This window comes from Neodiprion fabricii, chromosome 5, assembly GCF_021155785.1.
Source record: "Neodiprion fabricii isolate iyNeoFabr1 chromosome 5, iyNeoFabr1.1, whole genome shotgun sequence".
Taxonomy (NCBI): domain Eukaryota; kingdom Metazoa; phylum Arthropoda; class Insecta; order Hymenoptera; family Diprionidae; genus Neodiprion; species Neodiprion fabricii.
The window spans coordinates 32,072,655-32,085,469 of NC_060243.1; the positions used below are offsets into that span (position 1 = coordinate 32,072,655).

General features: G+C 36.6%; 1 protein-coding gene across 8 annotated transcripts in view; it reads left to right on the forward strand.

Moving 5' to 3' along the window:
* The window catches only part of LOC124182751 (latrophilin Cirl), a 237,435-nt gene that overhangs the window by 154,972 nt on the left and 69,648 nt on the right, over positions 1–12,815 (forward strand). For all 8 annotated transcript variants that reach the window (XM_046570386.1, XM_046570381.1, XM_046570382.1 and 5 more), the window contains exon 2: positions 10,034–10,165. In XM_046570386.1, the coding sequence (XP_046426342.1) occupies positions 10,057–10,165 (109 nt within the window). In that variant the 5' untranslated portion in view covers positions 10,034–10,056. The remainder of the gene's footprint in view (positions 1–10,033; positions 10,166–12,815) is intronic.

A 12,815-nucleotide genomic window follows, 5' to 3' on the forward strand; every position in this document is an offset into this window, starting at 1 on the left:
TTGGATTCCAAAGTGTGGACAGTACCTACCTACCTACCTACGACTGGTACCACCTTGAGAATATTCGTTGATACGGAAGGTAAACACAGAAATGTTCGCTGTCATAAATCTTTGACATTATACCTAGTTTTCGGTGAACAAGGCTTTGGTACATGTGATATATACGTTACGGGTATTATAACGTTCCAACTTGTGTAATGTGCAGTCACACCTATCAGCATCTTTAGAGAGAAGAAGAAGAAGAAGCAGGAGGAGGAGGAGGAGGTGGAGGAGGAAGAGAGTATTCTCCAATAGTGTCGGTGCCTGTGTGTGTGTGTGTGTGTGTAGTTGCGAGCGTTTCAAAGTGTTTGCCATTTTCATTTTTATATTTGTATTTGTATTTGCACAACGAATGGGACCCGCCCCATCCATCATCTCTGTCGGTGCATCTACTCGGGGTGTTGCACACAATAAATTGACGTGTGTATACGTTTCCATTTTCCGCAGTAGGTAGGCAGGCAGCAAATATATACCCCCATGAAACCCCCTGAGCTAATGTACCACGTCGTCACGCTCCTTTCTTCTGCAGTGCAGTGTAAGTAAGAGACCCCAAAGCACATCGGCTACCGATGCTAACTACCTGAAAAACTACCTGAGCTCTTTCCTCTTCCTCTCTCTCTCTCTCTCTCTCGCTCCCCGTGACGTTTTTCCGTTTAACAGCTATCGGGTGAAATCCATCTATACTCGTGGCCTTTGTTTGCCGACGACGATGACGAAGACGAAGACGAAGAAGAAGAAGAAGAGCTTCGACATTTGCGTTTGTTGCATCTTCCATCATTTTGTTGCATGCCGCACAACAATTTGGAGGTGGAACGTGGAACCATGACGAGGAGGGCGGAGAGAACCAACGCTAAGCCGATTATCCATCCGGATTATGCCGTTTGCCCGCACCTTTTCACTATATGCGGGTCAATAAGCGCCTGTCTGAGTGCCTGCCTGCCTGCCTGCCTGCTTTTCTCGATGGTTTTACCAATCTTTTATGCATTTATTTATACAGTTTATGGTCTTGTCTTCCCTAAGTATACACTCTTCGACACGTGTGACTGTGTACCCAGGACAAAGCTCCTCCACCTCCACCTTCTTCTCCTCCTTGTCGTATGTACCTCAATTAGTCTCTCATATCTTTTCGTTGTCGTTTACGGTTGTACGATTATCGTAAACTGTTTTTCTCGCAATTTTCTACAGGTATTTAACTCTGTAAATTTGAGTTAGTAAAAATTCACTGACTTATAGTTATAAATATACCACCGGAGATAAACATTCCATGTCGAATTAGCAACCCATGTACCTGACCCCCATTCGATTTTGATCATTTTTAGCATGATGTTCTTACCCAACCCAAAAGGGTTTCGGAATTTTTTTCAAACTTCTTGTAGCCATTGGTGAAATTTATAAAAAGTTGCCAAACCAATTCCCACTAAAAATGCTCGACCATTGTCATTCTAACTCAACTTCGCAATTTTGGTCATTTTGTAGTTTTGCTCAACTTTGCGAAACTTCTAATTTCATTCAATTACAGTTATCCTCAACATCGTGTAGTTTTTCCTCAATTTTAGTCGACTTCAAGAATTAGATTAATCTCGCTATTTTCTTTTCTTTCCAATTTCTTCAATTTTATTTAACTTCTACTCCAACCGTCTGACTCTTGACTATTCTTCCGAGGAAAAGGTGGCGGTAAAATTTTCCCATTCCACATATCTGCACGTCCATGTTTACAATTCGTACAACATCGTGCCTCACATGCCCACGAAGTGACAGGCAAAAGTTGGGTGCACATGTGCAATAATAACCTTCAAAGCTTCAAGTTCTAAAAGCTACTCAAACTACGCTGGAACTCACTTCCCATCGTTAAGCAGCGTCCCTGAAGGGAGGCCGAGAGGGAGGAAAGAGGGAACATTGCGGACACCTTTATACTTTCGGTTCGCATGCCACCGTCGTATTAATCATCGAATCGTGACGTGTCCGCACCTCGACGCTGACTGGGTCCGCTACTGCTGCTGACGGAGTTCACCTAGTCAGTAGCTCTGCTCTATCACACCGACTGAGCGCCCTTCACGTCGCGATCTCGCTCCCTGTTTTACCATAGGCGTACTTGAACCTATTTACCTGTCTCGTTTCTCCCGTGAACAAAACCCATTCCTCTTTGATTTACCTTATTAAAATAGTCATGGGCACGAGATTATACGTATAACGCGTTGCAAATTTAATCACAATTCTCGTCTGGAGGAAAGTAGAAACGACAAAAGAAAAAAACGCAAAAGAAAAGAGAAAAAAAAACGTCGACAGCGTCGAAATTTAATACCGTCTGGAAGTATTCTATTTAGCTGTACAATTTTACAGATTATAAATGGTTTCATGTTTGCAAATAAGTCTAATGGTATTGTAGCGTGTTTAGTGTTTTTTTTTTTTTTTTGTTTCAACTTTCAGTCTCTCTGTTTTCAGCGAGATAAAAAGGAAGTTATTGTAATCACCCCGAACATAAAAAGTTGAGTTTTCAATAGATCTCCACGTTTTTAAATTTAGAGAATCATCTTATATCATTTTTAAACGGACGTCTGTGATCAATTTTTTTGCCCGGCGATATCTCGAGAACGAGTTACCGGTTTTCAATGATTTTGTTTTTAATCGACGCGGCTTTTCCAAATTTGGAACTGATTAAATTTTGGCTTTGATCGTTTCAGTACTTTTTCAATTATTATTGCAAAAATCTTGCGTGAAATAGTTGTTGAAATTTAATTTTTGCAAGTGTAGAGTATTTTTTTTTTTTTTTTGTCTCTCAAACACATTCCAAACTGGTAAAGAGTTTTGGTGTTTGATTTTTTTTTTTCTTGTTTTCAATTACGTCGTTTCTTCGAAATCAATCCGAAGATATAAAACAGAGGTATTGAAATATGTGTTTGAATTTCGCGTACATTATACCTACATTTTCTGCACTTATACACCCTTTTATTCGAAAAAGCTTAAAATGTGGGATCAATTAATCAATTAATTAATTTTTCATTTATCACCTCGCGTATAGGCTGATGTAGGTATATTATACAACAATATCTTAAACGAGCGGCTATAGCTGATCAGAGTAAGAGTCCGGAAATTCTGCTCTCACCCCCGACTCGTCGTCGTAAAGGAGGAATTCTCATCAAAAAATATTTGTAAAATAATTAAAAAATGCCTTTCACTTTCCCACCTTATCCGCGTTTCACTTCCTTCCTCCTGGAACGTGGGGCTTAAGGTATTTCTTCGGTGCAGGCGTTGCAAATAAAAGAAGAAGAGGAAGAAGAAGAAAGAGAAGTGGAAAAGAAGTACGAAAAGGAGCCTCTATTTTCACACAAATATCATCATGTTTTTTATCTTTCTATACGACAGAGAAACAGAGAGAGAGAGAGAAAGAGATAAAAAGGATTTTGATCGATCTTTGCAACCGCGAATTACCCATTAGATACGAAAACCGCCCTTCTTCTTCAACCCCTTTGACCTGACATTTTCCGAACCCCTGACCACCCCTCATTAATTCTTCAACCCTCCTTTATTACACACCATTCTTCAATATTACAATATACTTTCTTCTTACTTCATAGTTGGAATTTTAATTAGTCCAACCGGCGATGTCGCGTGGTTGACTATGCGTATAGTGCATTCGGTGACAATTGTTGATTAAAATCACCTATAAATAACATATTTGTTGCACAAAAAATGAAGTTGCGGAAATCGAAATAAATAATAAAATAATTACCTGTCACTATTTTGTGTTTTTTTTTTTTTTATTCCCACCGAACGCGTTTCGTTACCGAAAATTCTTTATTGGGATAAATTTATTACTTCTCTAATGAAAAATAAAAAATAAAAAAAAAACATATTCTTTTTGCTGTCGACGGTTTTACTTTAACTTTAAATCGGTGACGATAAAAAATACGCAGCACATCGATTGTTCGTTTGTTATTTATCTCTAATTCTCTTCTCTCCTTTATTTACTCTTGTCGACAGTTTGTCGTTGATCTTTACTAATGAAATGATTAAAAGAATGATTCACGCTATGCTTGAGCGTGCGCGGCATCAGGAATACCGTCAAAGACAGATGCTTCTGGTAGTAGTTACTTTCCTTAATGAGTTGTAATTAATGGTTTAACATACATACGTCTCCCTAAGAACCGGTCACTGCCGCTTGTGGTAATTTTGCTTCTTCGTCAAGCTCTACGTACGCACGTATAGTAAACTCGCCAGCTCCTCGGCTGTTTACTCACTTATACCGACAACCGCCTCTCTAAACTCACTTCATTTACTTACTCGAACGTGTGGAATTTTATTATTTCCCGTGGGATGCTCCGTGAGAGCAGATGTTGTGGGATCTGGTACACATACAGCTATATATATATGGGGAATTCACACTGACACACACAATTTTTGATTTTAATCCAAATTTTTTCTGCAATTATTTTAACCCTGAAATTTTTTAGATTTTTATACTCAACTGGTTAATCATTTATAAATATGGAGAATGATTTTGAAAAGGAATTTCTTTTTATATTCTGAAAAAACTGTATTTTCTTTTCCAAACATTTCAAGACTGAGCCCATGATGGGCGAATTTTTTTTTTCCTTTCTTTAGCACTTACAGTTTTGTTGATCAACTCAAATATTGTATGAATGGTTTGAAAATTTCCAAAAAATTCTCAAAACTAGACCGGTTTTAATATGAAGTTAATAAAAAACATGTTCAATTCTATAATGAAACTGGTCTCGAAATGTGTTGAGTGAAAAATGGAAGTTTGAAGAATTTTTCAGGAGTAAAAAAAGAAAAAAAACAAAAACAATACAGAAACAAAATTGGTCCATCATGGGCCCGGTCTGTAAATGTTTGAAAAAGAAAATATAGTTTTTGACCATTTTTTGGGTTTTTTGAAGAAAGGTCCTTTTCAAAATCACTCTCAATATTTACAAATAATTAAACAGTTGAATAAAAAAAAATGTAAAAGAATTCAGGGTACTGTTTCAGAGTTGGAAAAATTGCAGAAAAGATTTTGAAATGAAATGAAAAATGGTCAGGGTCAGACGTTGGTTGGATTTGCATGGAATACTCTGTACATACTTGGTCAAATTTGGTCACAGGGTATAACAAAAGGTAGTACCGTCACCCTGTGGAGGGCGAATCAATAGTTTCGTTTGCTTTAGCCACACGGCTTTCTGACATTCGCGTGTTTCCGTAGTGAATTTTAATTGTCAGATAGATAGATAGATAGATAGATGGATAGATAGATAGATGGATAGATGGATAGTTGCGACGCCCGCTTGAAGTACATCAAAATCCCACGTACATATCATCTCGTATTTCTTCTCTGCTCTGACTACCTATTTAAGCACATACGAGTCAAAGAGATAATAATACTAAAAACGTTTGAAACCCATGGTGAAAGAGTTTTCCGTGAAACTGCACACTACACTTTTTCGCAAATTCGTTAAAGGCTCACAACCTGAGGAAAGCTTACACCTTTTTTTACTCGGAACGCTGAAAACTCGCCGTTTTCGGAGACCACAGTTGCGGAGCCCTAAAAACGGGAACTTACGGAGCGTGACGGTTCGTAGCTCGGTGTAAAAACAATTGGCGGTTGCGTCGATTGTCGTCTTTTTTTATCGCCACATCATCTCATCTCCGATTCAGTTTTTTCTCAATATTTCATGCCATAAGTGTACAGGTATACATGTAACAGAAACTTTTTTTTTTTTTCCCTCTACTTATCTCTCTACGCTTCATGCATAAATAATTCATCCGTAATGTTGTGCCTGTAATATTCCACTGTTCTGGGGGTTGGTTTGCACCTAATTCAACGACCCACGATTTCTCCGCACAAAAAACCTGGAACGTATAGATTTTACTATTATTCATTCATCCCTTTCGTATTTTCGTATATATATATATATGGGGATTTCCACGCCAACTCAATAAACGGTTCACTATGACATTTTCTACGTTTTAGTACGAACTCTGAAAAGGTTAGAAAATTTTTTTCCAATTTTTACAATCACTCGTCTTTACCCTCGTCAAAAAATCATAACGTAAAGACGAGAGATTGAAAAAAATTTGAAAAAATTCTTGTAACCTCCTCAGGGAGGTTGTAAAGGTATAAAAAATACTTGGTAAAATTGAAAAAAAATTATGGTCAACCGTTTACTGATTTGGCGTGGAATGCTCCATACACGTGCACACGTCGCGATGTTTGTTGAAGGAAACTAGGTGGGAGAATGTTCAGGGTTGAAGGTAGGAGTAAAATATAGTAGTGAACGAATTTTCCTACTTGTCGTTCATTTTCGTAGCACAATTTATTTACGCGGTAGAAACGGCTTGCGGCCCGAAAGCTTCGCGATTACACACCAATTTACTAAATTTCACTTATTCGATTTTACCCGCACGAAAATATTAGACAGAGTCTTGAGGCGTAGAAAGAATAATGAATATTGAAGTTGGCTGCGTTATCGTAACGATTCGTCCTGAGGAAAAACCGTTAATTCACGATTTTTGAATTATATGAAATTCAGCGTAATCGTAATAAAACAAAACACACTCATAATTCGAAATCTTAGTTCCTGCAAAATCAGCATTGTAAAATCATGATCGTGGTGATTTTCTCTCCCAATGTTTCCCAAAAAAATATCTGCATTCGCTGATATTTTGTCAGGCTTTGTTTTCTTTTTCTCTCCCTATTTGCTCACATTATTTTTTTTTTTTAACATTCTTTGCATGCATATTTACATTTACTTTACTTGTGTTTTTCTTTTTTTATCGAAATCAATTATTCTTCCAAACTCACGTGTAGAAATTCTTACCTGTTCAACAAAATTAAACAGATTTGTTGTTCACACGCCTAGTTGGAAGTCTCAAAAATCAAAAAGAGGAACAGAAATAAAACAACCAGATTTACAATTTGAGAAATCCTTGCAATAGTTTTAAAACGATACATTTCTGTGATCGCAATAATTTGAAAATTATTCATCAATATACTTACAATTAGAAAATGATTATACTGTCTAGATCAATTGCAAAAATATTTTTCTATTGTGCGCAAAATACCGTTTGAAGTGATTTTTATTTTGTGGTTTTTTCTTTTAAAATATATAATCGCGACAGTAATTTTCTAATACGCTTATTGTGAAACAATTTTTCTGGCAAAAAAACGAAAACAAAACGCAATTCTTATTAAAAATGTACATATTACTTTTTTTTAGCCTCGTTTCTCTTATTTTTATTTTGTAATTTTTCAGCGCTCTTCTCTCTTCACTTTACTCGTTGTTATTTTTTCCTTCACGTTCGGACTTTGTTTTCTTTGATTTGTTTCTTTTTTTTGTTTTTTTTTTCTCCTGCTTTTTATATAATATTGTAACTATTTTGAACACGGGAAGGCGTGCAGGGATGGAGAAGATGAAAGGAACGTGGTGTTCGTTCGAGCGGGATGCAGGCGCGAAAGACTTTTCGGTTCGGTGATTTGCTCGGCCAACTGCACGTATTGAAAAAATAAAATAAATAACGGAATTATCGACGAGAAGAGGAAAAATAAAATAGCCCTATTTTCCGCCCTTCTCACCCTTCGGTCTTCCTCCCAGGAGACTGGAATAAAATTGAATAACGACGACGTCTACAAAGCTACAAAACTACATAGCTACGAGTCTACGAAAACTATTAAAACTGTTAAAACTATCAGAACTAAAAAACTGTGAAACTACGAAACCACGAAACTACGAAACTACGAAGCTACGAAACTACGAAGCTACGAAACTACAAAACTACGAAACTACGAAACTACGAAACTACGAAACTACGAAACTACGAAGCTACGAAACTACGAAACTACGAAGCTACGAAACTACGAAACTACGAAACTACGAAACTACGAAACTACAAAGCTACGAAGCTACAAAGCTACGAAGCTACAAAGCTACAATTACAACTATAAATATAATAACAGTAATAATGATGAGGAAGAAATTATTCGTGTTAGTGTCTTTGTTTTTTCTTTCGTCTTCTTTTTTCTGCTTTCTTGTTTTACTGATTTATTAATTTCAATAAATAATATGTAGAAAATTCAACGAAATTATCGCGTAAAATATTACCAAGAAACAAATAAATATAACTTGTCAGTAATTTCGGGAGTGAACCGAATGGTTTCATTACATGTAAATAGGGGAACTTGGGGCACGACGGACCACGAAAAAAGTTTGAATTTCTTTTATCACAGTTTTTCAAAAATGATATTTCAGATAAAGGCCATTTACTTCGAAGTATAAATTTTTCGGTCACACATATTGATAGATTGATAGATAATCGATGATTCATTCAATACAGGTAGTAAAGGATGCAGTCATTTATAAAATAGAAAAATAAAAAAAGTTTTATTGATTTTTTGGAGAGGGTTCGTTGTGTCTCTGATGTTTTTCTTTTCTTCTGCCGTAAAATTATGGGAATATAATGGGGGATTTGGTCGAGATAGATCAAAACAATTGGTACCCGGTGCTCGAAAGCTAAAAAAAAAAATAATTAACGACTCAGGGGTACGTCGTGTCCCACGTTCCCCTCCAATATTTCATACATCGATTTATTTAATAAATTTCAATTTCGTGACGGGTGTGTAATTTTATTTATTACCGTAAAATAATGTTGAAAATTGAGAAAATACACCAGCTGTCTAAAAGCAATTTTATTAAATACCCCATGAACGATTATGGGATATTATCAATGATTCATAGCATATGTGTGTTATCGATTTTCAGTCCGGCACGCGGCTTATAAACCTTTGAAACATCAAAGGGCATCAGCATATAATAGAGTTGAAATAATTATTTCCTACAGCAAATAAAGAATTTATCGTTAGCGGGGAACCCTGGTTCTAATTTAGTTTCGATTTGAATATCCTCGACCTCTTCTCGATATCTTTTTTTTTTTCTTCTTTTGATCCTGGAACTCTGTTATCTTTTACAAAAGACTTTCATCGAGTGTGATAATTACTGATTGTATCTTAAATTCTGTTAGACAAAGTTCTGGGAAATTTTACTGCATATATTCACTACATCGATATGACGCTAGTTTGATTGGCTGGAAAATTTTCTCGAAATAGAACTTTTCACGGTATGGTCGAACAACAAAAATAGGCTGAAACATAGTACGAGTAAAATTAATATCCGACACTGAAACAGATGTTTTCGAAGCCTGTCAATCAGTTTGACTTTTTGCGGTATTAAAAAAGAGAGATAAATATCGAAGAGAATCGCGAGTTACTTTCTATCTCACTCGACGGTTCCAATTATTTTTAATTGCATATTGAATATATGTTATACGAACATATATATATATACACACATATATGACGTATTCCGTTACATCGTTACATTTGAAGTTTTTAAATCATACTTCAGATACGCCGGGTCGAAAAATTCTGAAAAAATTGCAATTGCGTTTTTCGTCATTTAGTTTCATACATATAATTATAAAGCCAATCTGAGACATCGATGTTAAATCTTGATCTAGATTTTATGGAATGCCCCATACACATATATATATATATGTATAGATACGTAGGCATGTGCATATAACCGAACCCTCGAATTTAAATGAATGTATTAAAAGCGACGGTGTAAAATTGAAATTCTATATTTTCCATACAGAACGATATTAAAACGACGTCACACCATCCAGTTTACATTGAAATTTTCCCCCAGTGCTGAAATTTTTTTATGCGAACGTCGTTAAGCTCGTTATTCGCAGGTAGACGAGAAAAAATAAAAATTTGATGAATCGAAAGGTAAAAATGTCTTCGAAAAAAAAAAATTAAATAAAATAAAAAACAAACAAACAAACATAAGAATTGAAAATGTAATAATAAACGTACAGCAATCTTTTTGATATATGATACCTACCTGGATCTACTCTAATTTCCTGCTTTTCAGACCCACTCGCAAAAAGTCGTGTGTAAAATGTACTAAATTGCTAAAATTCTCTGTCCTTTGTGTTTCAGGAATAGCTGAAGTACACCTCAGGATGGAGTGCCGTTGGGCTCGGCGGAAAGGCCTTTTTGCAGGTTGCATACTTTTCCTCCTACTGCTCCAACTGCTCGTCGGTAGTCACACGGTTGATGCGAGAAATTCTGGTGAGTCGATAACCGCCTACATTCAAATCACTCTGTTCCGTATTTTTTGCAACTTTTTTTAGAGACAATTTCGAATTAGAGCGATAGATGGATTTTTTTCTTCTCCAACAACGTCTGAAACAATCGATATTTTACCGCGATGGAAATGCGAGAAAAAGAAGAGCGATAGAATATGACCTGAACTTCGTAACGTTACAGAATCCCCCTTTTATCAGGCTGAAGTTAGCAACGAAACGTCGGGTTAAAAAATCAACATTATTGGGCTATTTAGAAAAAAAAAAAATAAACAAATGACTTTCATGAGTTGGATTTTGTAAAATTAAAGTATATTTTGTTTGTAATGTTTTGCTAATTATCGTACAGCCGTAAATATGCGAAGTAGCGATTTTTCTTTAACTGTATGAATCGTTACAGTAACGTTACTAACTTCATTCTAATTCTCTTTTTTCACTTTTCGTTTCGATATCGTACAATTCTTTCGTTAACGTGTGTATTATATCTTGTAACACCCTTGAAGATAGCTTATAATAGTAGTACGTTAGCTGGGTGGTGTACAGAGTGAAGTTCCAACAGACTGAATGGTCCACGTCCGCTAAAATTTAACGCGCATGCGCTATAATCGGAAAGCATTTGTTTGCCAGGGCTACCAACCGTCGTGAACGTAACCTCAAAAATTTTGACAGTTGCCGTTGGAACTTGAGCTCAACACCGACACAGGTGTGAAAATTTTTGAGATTACGTTCACGACGGTTGGTATCCCTGGCAGACAAATGCTTTCCGATTATGGCACATGCGCATTAAATTTCAGCGGACGACGGATCATTTATTCGTAAAAAAAATTCAACCAGTACATCCATAAAAGCTTATGGATATGCCGTTATATACTATTTATATACATATAACAGTTGCGAGGATTTGAATTCGGGAAAAGCGTGCGATCGAAGCGAATGGCTGTTCGGGCGATAAATACGTACATACATATATAGACGTGTATATAAGGTGGAAAACATCAGCTCGCATCACAATTTTTACCTACCACCCTCCAGTAACATCTGGATAAAAAATAAACCCCTGACGCATATTTCCAACATCTCATCTCCACGTATATGAAACTCAACGTCTCTTCTGTTTCTCCGACGTTGTATATACGCTCGCTTTATAACTCCGGAACTAACGTATCAATTTTCATAACTTTTTTTTTTTTTTTTTTTTCATTTCAACAGCCAGAACGTCTGGCTAAAATTTAGGATACATTTCGTTACAACCAGATCGAAGGTTTCCAAGATATTACGATATTTGTAAGCCGAGTCGGATTGGCGATGACACACTTATATGCTGACGCTGATTAAACTCTTTACAAAACAGAGGAAAGTTATCTTAAAATAGTTTTCGAGCTCTCGACGATCGCCACAAAATAAATAAATAAAAAAAAAAAAAAAAAAACAACCAAACAAACTCTATCACGTCTAATGGTTTTGCCACGAAAAACTATTTGAAAATATTATCGGGTGAATTCGCAACCGGCTGTTAGTATATAAAAGCATACTTACGCGAAATGTTTACCTCAGACACACCGTGTTTTTTGTTTTTTTTTTCTTCTTTTTTAAAAATATATTTGTAATATTTTCCCGCGCCTCTCCCCGTTATTTTCATTCCTTTTTTTATGTTTTCGCTCTTCTCTCCCTCCCTATTTCGCCCCGCACACACCCTCGTCGTCGACGAGAAGCCTGAGGAGGGTTAAATCCTCGGGCACCCGGTTGTTGCGAAAACTCGGAGGCGTACTTGTACCATACATATACCGTTACATATGTACGTGTATATGCATAAACGAAGCGTGGATCTACTTCCGTCCATGTGTTCCGGGGGCAACATCTCACCATCACGACCACCGTGGCATCAGCATCAGCAGCACCAGCAGCAACCAGCAGTGGCGGCGGCTTGGGGTCGTGTGTTACGGAAGATTTGTGTAACATCGGTAACACATGGTGGCCAACAATTTACTGTTTGGGTTGCCGCACCTTTTCTAGGGGTAGGATTTACCCTCTTTTTACCCTCCTCTCTATCTCTCTCTCTCTCTCTTTCTCTCTCTCTTTCTCTATACTCCCCTCTTCGTTGTTGTGCACGTTTCCAACGCCGCCGAAACACGCCGAGGTTTTCGAATCAACTGTGTACTTTGCTCCCTGAGAAGAAAAAATGTAGGAAAAGAAAGAAAAAAGTGGAAGAAATAAAAACCAAGGGAAAAAAATGCAAGAGAAAAGATAATATTTCTCCTCTTTTTTTTTAATTCTTTTTTATGTATGTGTATATATATATATATATATGAGGTTTCCTTACTATAGATATATATATATATATGTATATGTATGTACATCTTTGCTCAAGAGGTCGTAATTTCCGGTCTCTTCCAAACACACACAGACACACGCATGCAAGCCAAATATTTGCGCCCTTTTGTTCTTTATTCGAGCCGGAAGAATCTGCCTCGATAATGAAATAATACAAAGTTTGCAATCTGTTTCTTGTTCCATTCTGTTTTCCCAACGCGTGTGCGTTTTTTCTTCCTTCGTTGTTACAGATAATATGATATTATCCCAATAACGAGAAGAAAAATATTTTCATCAAAATTCACGGTAAATCACGATGTTTGGTT